The sequence below is a fragment of the Lupinus angustifolius genome, chromosome LG03 (assembly GCF_001865875.1).
Source record: "Lupinus angustifolius cultivar Tanjil chromosome LG03, LupAngTanjil_v1.0, whole genome shotgun sequence".
Classification (NCBI taxonomy): Eukaryota; Viridiplantae; Streptophyta; class Magnoliopsida; order Fabales; family Fabaceae; genus Lupinus; species Lupinus angustifolius.
This window is the reverse complement of record NC_032011.1, coordinates 4,707,494-4,718,365: the sequence shown is the minus strand read 5'-3', so window position 1 is coordinate 4,718,365 and position 10,872 is coordinate 4,707,494. Positions and strand designations below refer to the sequence as shown.

The following is a 10,872-nucleotide window of genomic DNA, read 5'->3' as shown; positions in this document are numbered from 1 at the left end:
CTTTTTGGTTGATCCCCACATGTTTGTGTGTCATTTTCGGTTGACTGATGTCTCACACAGACGTAAATTGTATCGATCTCATCAACTTATCAACCCTTTGTGTGTGTCATCCTCATCAATATACCATGATAACACTTTTCGTATTTTAGACAAGTGTCAATGCCATACTATTGTATGACGGCCTGCCAAATTCTCTTTTTTCCCTCTTTTTTGTATTATTTTGTTTTTCCTTTTTTATTATTATATAATTCCTTTTTAAAAAAAGAAAGCTAATAAATAATAATAATAATAATAATTTATTTATAAATAGATAAAATTAAATATTAGTTACTAAAAACAATTAAAATGTTTTATTATAAAAATAATTCATTAATTTAATAGTAATGTTATGACTCGTGTTTATCTTGTTTTCTCTATAAGTCGAGAAATAATTTCGGTCATTAGTATTATTATTGCTATGTCTCGAAGTGAAAATTCAATTCATGACCAATGCAATGTTGTATTAATAAAAATTCAAATAATTTATTCAATTAAAATAATTATAAAAATTAAATAACTTTAAAATGTTGTACTAATAAATTATTTTGAGAATCTAATAGTGAAGTTATAACGTGTGTCATATCTTACTTTCTATTTTGAGTCAAAAAACGGTTGTAATCATTGATGTAGTCTCTCTTATCTCTCGAAGTGGGAATTCAGATCATGATCAATGTCTTCTCTTTTGCTCTTAATTATATTTTAACTAAAATTATTTACTCAATAAATAAATATAAAAGATAATTATATAATTTATCTTGATAATGTAATAGTAAGCGTACGGTTCATGTCATATCATACTTTTTACTTGGAGTAAAAAAAATTGTTATGGTTATTAGTATTGTGTTTATTATCTTTCTTTTGCTATTAATTTTCTTTTAACTAAAATGGTTTATTTATTAAACAAATAAGTATATATAAAAAATTAATAAACTATTTTGTGATTTTAATAAGGAGATTGTGATTCATGTTGTATCTTAGTTTTTGCTTCGAGTGGAGAAATAATGTTGGACATTAATAATGTTTTTTCTATCTCTCAAAGTAGAAAGTGAGTTCCCTACCCATATAGTCTCTTATGCAATTAATATTATTTTAACTAAAATAATAAAGAAATTACTCTAGTAGTGACTTATTGTCATATTAGTGTTTATTCTGATGGTGATCATATCATTGACTTCTCTTTTCAGCAACGTTCATTCCAGTGACGATTATACTTGCATATTTTTCTATTTACAACATATTTTCAACAATTTTTTGTAGAATTTATATAATCATTTGGTTATTTTCACCTTTAGATGAATTATTTGTAACAAGTATAAAACTAGCTAAGTTTTAGCTTGATGAAATATATTAGAGGATATTTGAAATGATATAATATTCTTTTATTTAGAATTTAGTTAGTTTCATTTTATTTGAATTTATATTTATCTTCTCAATTATTATTTAAATTATTATTAATTTATTATTTATAATAACTTTTACCTTTATAATAAACAACTAACTTAAGCTTAACTCATATTTATAAAAAAATATTTGTATAGAAAAGTTACAACAACTTCTTGACAATATGGTAGGATTCATGGTGATTAAAGTCAAATTATCAGCCGGCTCAACTCTTAATAAAGAAGGATATCAAATTTTGATACTATCTTTTAGGATTGAGCATGGGTTGGGTTAGAATGAATAAGGTTTGTCCCTTACCCGATCCTAAATATTATTCGGATTATTCTTTAAACTTGAACTTGACCATAAGTTTGATATTAAGTTGGCCCCAAATGTCGATCATGTCAGCCTTTGAATATGAACTCGACTCTAGACTCGGTTAATTATAATGCATACTCCTTTTACATAATTTTTTTAATATTATTTATTATGAATATGTAATTTGACATATAAATGATGTATATTTATATATATTGCTAATCATGTTTATATGATTAAAAAAGTTAGATAGTCAATATAGTTTGGACCAAAGTTAGATACTCGGTAGTATAATTACTTTGTACACAATTCAACATTCAAACATACATGAATGATTAACCATGAGATGGGTTGGATCAAACATGTTTGTCTCATATCTGACCATAAATATTGATCATATCTAATTTTTAAACTCAAATCAGCCATAGACCTAATAAACCTCACTATATTTAGGCTAGATCACTATCGGGCCAAATTGATTGAGTATATAGGGTCGGGACCTCCTCACCCATAACATGTCATCTACTACTTGGTTTTATGCCAACATTCTTGACCTCTAACCCTTCCCAATAGTCCCAAAGTGTAAAAACAAATGAATAACTTACCATTTTTTTAGTTAAATAGCAAAATATAAGGAAGAGGAAAACGCCCACAGAAATGAGTTTATTACTTTTATGATTAGAGATGATCTATCTTTGAATTATTTAATTGATTGTAACCTTTATTAATGAGGTTATGGATAAGTATTTTTGCGGATGGTTTGTTTGTGTAATATATGTTTTTTTTTTTGTTTTTTCCAAGTAGTTATCCAAGTTCAAATCTTATATAAAACAACTATACCAACAAAGTATCAGTCTAGTGGTGTAAAACCCTACTGGATTTTCAAGGTTGATGGTTCGATTTTTAGAATCGATACTTGTTAGGAGGGACAACTACGAATCTCGAAAGAGATTAACTCCTTATCTGAAAAGGTGAGGACATATCATTGTTAATACAAAAAAGAAGATAAAACAACTATTGAAAAAAACTAACTTGGCTATGATCTCTATGTCTTAGCACAAACATAGTTGCACTTTACCTTATGTAAAAATTATTATGATATTGTAAAAGGTTGAAAAATAAATATGTTTAGATTTGCTTACTTTAAAAATATTAAAAAAATAGATATATGTAATAATTATATAATCACACACAATAGATTAGTAAAATAACATCGTAGACAAGATTTCTTCATATCCATTACAACCTCTTTTTTCCATCGCAAGGTATTCGGCTCATGCTTTAGTACCAAAGACAAAAGAAGCACAAACCTAGTTCAACGTTAAAAAGGAGTTTTCTTCGAAAGAAAGGTGTCATCACTAATTGGCCCAATTGTAAAAAATGAAGTCACCCTCATAAATCTCAGCACGCCTGATAAATGAGAGAACACGCTTGTTAAATATAACATCAGACATTACACGCACTAATCAAGTTCACTTGCAAAAGCGTTCTTGTTTCTAATAATAATGGGTTGTACTGTTTCAGCTTTGAAGTCCAATAGGACCAGAAAACTTTTCAAAGCTATAAACCAAAATTCAGCACCAAGATAGGATTTTGATTAAAACGGATAAAGAAAAGAAGAAAAGACGGAGCAATAACTATGAACATGGTTTAGGAGTAACCAAAAAAAATGTATTATTTTACGTATTATTTGCTATGATTAATTAAAAGTTTAACAATTAAATATTTCTCTGATCAGTCACAATTGATAATATATAGAATGATATATTTTTAAAAAGTAGAAGATATACTCTCGTGATACCATTAAGAATTTTGACCACTGTGCGATGCATATAAGTTACTATAACTCGCATTAAAAAACAAAACAAAGTTCAAACTCTAGACAAATAGTTAGGTGATGAATTCAAGATGTTGAGGCACCCACATACTACAAGCATATAAAACACCGAAGAAACTTGAATACAATGACAAAAATTAATTTGTTGATTTTAAAGGTAGATATATTGATTAGCATGCAATATTAAGACTAGAGATTAATTATGTAAATAAATTTAAAATATTAAACCATTAAAGAGCGAGAGAAATATAAATCAACTTCACATGAACAATTGGACATGTTCACAAATGTACAAATGTGATATTTTCATTCACATTATCATCATTACAATTATTTATACTCTATACTATTAATAAAGGCAAAACAATAAATAACCACCACGTAATATAATTTATGTATTTCAAACTTATATTTTTGTATTATTAATAACAATTTTAAACTTCCAAACATTACTTTCATTTTTTATATTAATATATCATTAATTTTTCACACATTCTATTATTTCTATATTCTCTTTCTCAACCCAAGTAAAAACACAATAACATAGAAAAGCATCTATAATGATTATTAGAGGTACAAAATGAAAAATTCACACAAGTTTTATGTATATCATATCAACTAACATATATTATCTTCTAAATTTTCACCCTTTATCGAATTTATATATTACATTATATATCAGAAAAAATAAAAATTGGGTGACCGGCACAGAATGCCGGTCGACACCTAGTTATTATTATAAGAAAAAAGTTGATCACATAAGGGATTAATTTCTGCCCAAAGATTAAGGGGATATAATTAATAATACCAAAAAAAACTTTGTAATAGATTAAAATTGTTTTGCTTAATTGTATTTGCTTAATTGTTTTCATGTATAGGCCTAAACTCTCGTTTCCCCCAACATAAAGGGTTCAATATGGTTCAAAATTAGAATTAGGTATAATATATTTGTTAGTATAAAGATTTATACACTATCTATATATTATTCATCATTCATTTTTATTATTTTCTTTTCTTCTAGACAGTCAATTATGATTAAATAATGGTTGACAATGCAGTGTCATTGTATAAAACAGACAGTACATTACCTCTTTTTCTCATAAAATTATAGCTAAAGTTGAAGGAAAAAAAACTGTAAAAAACGTATCTAATTGTTTGGCCAAATTATAAAAAATATATACTTACGAACTTGATGTCTTGTCCTTTTTCAGTGGAGAGGATGGTTGAGACAACTATCAATAAGAAACTCTACCATGATTCAACCTTCCTAAATTAGTATATTCCAATTATGTGAAGACAATATGAAAATTAAGAAATATTTTCTATTTCTATTTCATGTTTTCATTTTCTTTTATATCATATATTTTTCAACGCCTTCACTATAAATTTTCCGTCTACATGGCTTCGTTCAAAGACATTCAACATCGAGCATTGTCCCGTTCATCCTATATAGTATCCACATCTACGTTATGTAACATGAAGCTTATGCTTTCCTACCCTAATGTTACAGGATACAGTAAACTTTACCTTAAAGGTTTAAAGGCTCCTTTCTCCAACATTACTTTATTTATTCAACCAGCTTCAGATCAATCATTTAATATTTCCCTCTTCATTTCATATCAAATCTAAAATACCTCATGTGATATAGTCTCTGATTTTCACCTCTAAGCTATTACTTGCACGATGCTAATCTTTGAACCCACCTAGAACCAATGAAACCCGAGACCTTATTCAGATCTAATCATGATTGAGTCAAATCAGGTGATTAGATAAGAAAGTCATATTCACCAGTACTAGCACAAGTCAATCTAAGCACAAGAATAATAGGAAACGTAGTGCTTTCAAATCTTCTCCAAAATCTAGTTAACATTCATCTAAATTCTCCCACCAGTCTTGTGCAAAAGAGCATGCACTGCAGAACCTACGTAACATCCCAAAAAAAAATATAGAAAGAGGTTGCAGCTTATAGAGAACCAACAAAAATTCAAATTAACTAAATAAATAATTATTTAAACAATCTTGTAATACTAAGGAGAATTAAATTAAGCAGTAAATCCATACATAATTAATTCAACATTGTTAATCCTAAAAACAATAAATAAAAAATACGGAGTACTAAAACCATAACAAGCTTCCATAGTAATAAAAGCTGGAATCATAAACATCTACTACTGCTAACAGAATCTAAGCCACAAGATTGTCATTGAGAGAGAGTGAGGCAAATTGATCAGCGGGTAAGTTGGCTTGCTGTTGAGCGACATTTCTCAGCACATCCATGGCTTCAGAAACTTTAGCTTTCAGCGCATCTGGTGACTCAATAAGGTGCAATACCTCCGGCTGGTCCATCTCCAAAAGCATGCCTGTAACCTTAGCTGCAGCATCATGTTCCAGCTGATCTACGAGCGGGTACAAAGCTTCACCAAGCATCTACCAAGACAATTACAAGAAAGAACGAAACAGTAAGTACTCAACTAAAAACGTGCCTTGAGCACTAGGAGTAAAAGACTTACAGTCCTCTGCTGTTCACGAGGAGCATTTGCAAGGGCAGTAGCCAAAGCCTGAATGGGCATCGGCTGCCCCACAGCATCGCGGATTGGCATTCCTGTAAGTGAGACATCTTGTATGTTGCGACCAGGAGGGTAATGATAGACACGCCCCCTTGGAATCTAACAAACAAATCAAAAAGTATATCCCCATCAACCTACAGAACAGTGAAGATAACGAAAAATATCACCGAAGTTGTGCAAGAGCAGACCTGCTGCATCATCATTGGCACTGGTTGTTGGGGTTGTTGCGAAGGGCCTACTCCGCGGCGTCCAGCTGGGCGCTGGCCTTGCTGGCCTTGCTGGACCATTGGTAAAAAGAAGCTTGGCATTGGACCACTGCCAGGTCTTATCCCAGGAACAAGTTGCTGCTGGTAACCAAATCCAGCCTGCATATATTGTTGGAGAATGATAACTGTTATTTTAGATTGAATAAATTAACAACTACACCTGAAATGAGACAATATGATGTTGATGGACTTGGTAATGATGGAAGTCATCACAAAAAATGTAGCAGATGCAGCTAGAATAATACAATACAAACTGACCATGCATCTGGTAAGGTATCTATATTAACAAGCAGGTAGGCATTGAATCACAACAAAGTTTGAGCAACTGAAATGTACATAATAAACAAGACGCTATGCTATGAAAATGAATTCCACAGCATCACAAATCCACCTTTTTTTCAGGATTGTTGTTATTTGGATAAGTTATCCTTCACAGGAAACAACAATGGAGACAATAAGAATCAAGGACATAGAAAAAACAAACAAACATGCTAATCTTCTGCATGTCTGACAATGAAACACCTCTAGTAAGAAAATAAGCATAATAACACCCAAGATTGGCTTAAAAATGGCCAGAACCAAATTAAGTAAAAAAACAAATAACAATAAAAGTTCACATTCCTCTCCAGCCATAAACACCATACATCTGGAAAGAAAGATCATTCTCAAAGAATACATGCAATCAATAAAAATGAAAATTGAACATTGATGCAAATAATTAGTTAATAATTACTTGTGGAGGAATTGTGGCTGGGGGTCCTTGCCCATACAAAAATTGCTGTCCTAAACCAGCAGCACCAGGAGGGTAGAATTGCATTCGAGGTGCAACAGAAGGAGTGATTGCAACAGGCCTCATTTGAGAAAATTGTGCCTACATGAAACAATAATTAATGATTGCACATACAGATACAATGATTAATAATTCCATTTACGATTATCACCTCCCAAATTACATTAATCAACCCCAACCCCAAAAATATTAAAGCAAATAACATAATATTAGATGCTATAACAGTATGAGCAAAAATTAAATGTGGCACGAAGGAAACCACGGAAAATTTCATTATTATAAACAATCAAGTGATAGGAATGGGCCTCATCAGAATCTTTCAAGAAGTCTATTTAGCAGGTGATCTCAAGAAAATTTTCAATTTCGGGCTATTAGTTTAATTGGACTTTCTTTCCTATTAAATAAAAAATGTTACATGAAAATCTAAAAATTTCACATGACAGATAAAAAATTATTTGAGTAAGATATATTTACATGCATTCTGGGAGGAAATAGCTTCTTTTTCATTTATCTTTCCAAATTTTACAATATAGGGATAGCATCAGCTGGCCTTATAAACCACAGCACAAATATTTTCATTGATTCTAATTATAAGGAGAATTCCTTCTTGTTTACCTTTGTAGTGATATTGAGATAATTCTTAATAAAAAGTGCACATCTTTAACATGATTTGTGAAGTCAAAAAATTGTAATTCTTGCAATAATTGCTAATGATGACATATAAGCACATGTACATATGCAATAATTTCTAAAAATGATGTATTCCCATTTCTTAATACCGCATTATTTTCCCAATTTAATAAAGAGATCTGCATATGTTAAGTTTTGGTACCAAATGAAGTTAAACATTATACTCAAATAGTAGCATTTAACAATTGTGACAACCCATTCGGAAAAAACAGTAAATTATGAAGGAACAAGCAACTTCTGACCATCATTACAACAGTATTTATTACCTGTAACCTTGCTCTTCTCTCTTCTTTTCTCTGTGCAAGAGCAACATATAGAGGTTTGCCAGCAATCATTTTACCATTCATCTCAGCAAGCTACAAATATTAACAAATTTTTATTTGAACAATATAGATTTTCAGAAAAAATAAAAAAAATAATAGCCATTAGCAGCTTCAAACATACAGCTCGAGAAGCTTCCTCAGGAGTTGAAAATGCAACAAATCCTGATCCTCTACTTACTCCACTCGGGTCTCGCATAACCTGCATGGTCAGGTAAACAGAAAATAATGGCTCAATTTCGGACACAGAGATGATATCAACTTGATTGACCATTACAAATATCAGCAAAAAGGAAGGATAGATGCATACCTTGTATGATGTAATTGTTCCAAACTCAGCGAACAGTTCTTTCAGCTTTTCATCACCGATGCTATCATCCAAGTTCTTGAGATACAAATTCACGCCATGATTTTTTTCAGAAACCTCTTTTATACTCTGCTCAAAACGTCCTTTGAGCTCTTGCTCTCGTTCAGATTTTTTCTGGGCTTTACCAACATACCACTCCTTGTCATCAAATTTCTTCCCATTGAGTGCTTCAACAGCTTTAGCGGCATCATCTGGGTTTTCAAAGTTCACAAAACCAAAACCCTTTGATTTCCCATCACCATCTCTCATTACTACAGAACTAGTAATGGTCCCATATTCACCAAAAAATTTATTCAGATCATCATCCGTAATTGATTCTGACAGGTTTTTCACATAGACATTATTGAATTTTGTATTGCTGAGAGCATTGTCCCTATCTTGCTTCCGTAGGAAATGACCTACATACACTTGCTTATCATTCAACAGCATGCCATTCAACTTATCGATAGCATTTTGTGCAGCCTCTTCACTGTCGAACTGAACAAAACCATAGCCTTTAGATTGGCCCGAAGCATCAGTCTCTATTTTGCATGAAAGAATTTGTCCAAAGGTAGAAAATGTATCGTGTAAGCCTTTGTGATCAATTGCCTTGTCCAAATTCTGCACCACCAATTGCATCAAGAAATTGTAGATTGAGCAACTCAATTAAAACAATAACAAGAAATGACAACTTAGTCCTTGAAAATATTCTCCACAACAATGTACTCCCTGATTTCTACATCTTCGAGTTTTTGGGTGTATGGATTAGCTTACTTGGTCAGAAAACAGTTTATAATCAAAATCTAAGGGCCCATTTGTTCAGGCTTACAAAAAAACATTATAAGCAAACTATTAAGGATAAATTGATGTTTTTAGAAGATAACAAAATAGCTTATAAAAAATCAGAATTTCAGAGTAGGGAGTCTGCCAAGACCACATTGCGACCAAAATTGTAACTAGATTCTATTTCATAATTAAGAATGAACTCGTGCACATAAAAACAATCAGCAACTAAACCAAAAGTGGAGGATAATTTCATGGACAAAGTTGCTTATTCATTCTAATTATTAAAATTAAAAAAAATAAAAGAAGAGTCACCTTGATAAAAATATTTGCAGTACCACTCTTGCGAATACTAGGATCCCTACGAGAATACATGACCCTAATAGGTTTGTTATTCAGTGGAGTAAAATTCAGCACATCCAATGCTCTTACCGCTGTAAATATCAAAATAAGTAATAAGAGTATAATATATATATACACACACATACATGCATTGTCAATAATATAGAGATTTATACACAGTTAGTCATTGGTATTAATTTTTTAAGAGTCAAGGATGATTAAAAAACGAATGATTAAAAACGAATGAATGAACAGTGGATGATAACGACAGTATATAAAACTTTTATATTGTATACGATATTAATCACAAAATGCATTCATCAAAAAAGTAAAAAAGAATCACAGTAATAAAAGTAAATTACTAACCATCCTGAGAGTTACTATAGTTAACATAACCGTAACCTAATGATCGATGCGTGGTTAAGTCACGACAAACCCTAACCGAAACAACTTGTCCAACTTGGTTGAACAGATCATAGAGCTGAGAATCAATGACATTAAAGTCAAGATCTCCAACGTACAAAGACGTCGCAACGGTGTTCGCGTTCGGAGCACCAGAAACGACACCGTTTTGAGGACTCTGATTCTGCGCCATCACTACTACCACCACTCGATAATTAAACCAAAAAAAAAATCTAAGTAGAAAAACAACTTCGAATTTTTTTTCTTCTCGTTTTGTTTGGTTCAGATAAATTAATGATAGATACGCCGGATATCGGAACGGATGCGGCTGTTAACGGCGACGGAGAAACGGAAACTTCTTTTTGTGTTTTTTTAGATTAGGTAAATAAAAAGGTAGAGGAGGAGGGCAGAGAGTGCTGCACCGCAAAATCGTACACGTAAGGAAGTGGTTTATATATATGAGAGGTTGAACCCTAGTTTAATTCTATGGGCTTTTCAAATAGCCCGCGTCATGGGTGAAGAGTGAGGTGGTTTTGAAGCCCAGTGAGAGAAGTTAGAAGTGTGTTTTATAAGGCAAAATTTTGTATTATTTTCTCATTTGTTTTAATACTATTAAAGGTACCTCATCACTAAATAATAATTTATTTTAAGATATATGTAGATGTTTTTTCAATAAATATCACTTCTAAAAATCAATCATTTAATCTTTTAATCTATTATAGATTTAATAAAGTTTATATCACTAAATCAATGTTACTAATAATATCCCATTTAACAATAGGAGATTAGGAG

The 10,872-nt window shown here is 31.2% G+C and overlaps 1 protein-coding gene across 2 annotated transcripts; it reads right to left on the bottom strand.

The window, feature by feature from the left end:
* On the bottom strand, positions 5,583-10,510 carry LOC109343206 (polyadenylate-binding protein 8-like). 2 transcript variants are annotated; one of them, XM_019581396.1, is made up of 10 exons: positions 10,374-10,510; positions 10,045-10,273; positions 9,652-9,770; positions 8,518-9,174; positions 8,332-8,409; positions 8,154-8,243; positions 7,141-7,278; positions 6,330-6,506; positions 6,085-6,240; positions 5,743-6,001 (listed from the first exon to the last, which is right to left on the bottom strand). In XM_019581396.1, exons 2-10 carry the CDS (start codon positions 10,271-10,273, stop codon positions 5,759-5,761), a joined length of 1,887 nt encoding a protein of 628 aa, XP_019436941.1. In that variant the 5' UTR covers positions 10,374-10,510; the 3' UTR covers positions 5,743-5,758. The 2 variants fall into 2 exon arrangements, with proteins under 2 accessions (XP_019436940.1, XP_019436941.1); XM_019581395.1 differs by having other exon boundaries at positions 5,583-6,001; positions 10,045-10,510.

What these genes read in the sequence shown, in the direction of transcription:
- LOC109343206 (XM_019581395.1), bottom strand. Translation starts at nt 10,273, where the DNA reads ATGGCGCAGAATCAGAGTCCTCAAAACGGTGTCGTTTCTGGTGCTCCG. An exon ending in GAACAATTACATCATACAAG is followed by an intron (nt 8,410 to 8,517) that starts GTATGCATCTAT and finishes CTGACCATGCAG; the next exon opens with GTTATGCGAGACCCGAGTGG. An exon ending in TGCCAATGATGATGCAGCAG is followed by an intron (nt 6,241 to 6,329) that starts GTCTGCTCTTGC and finishes TTTGTTTGTTAG; the next exon opens with ATTCCAAGGGGGCGTGTCTA.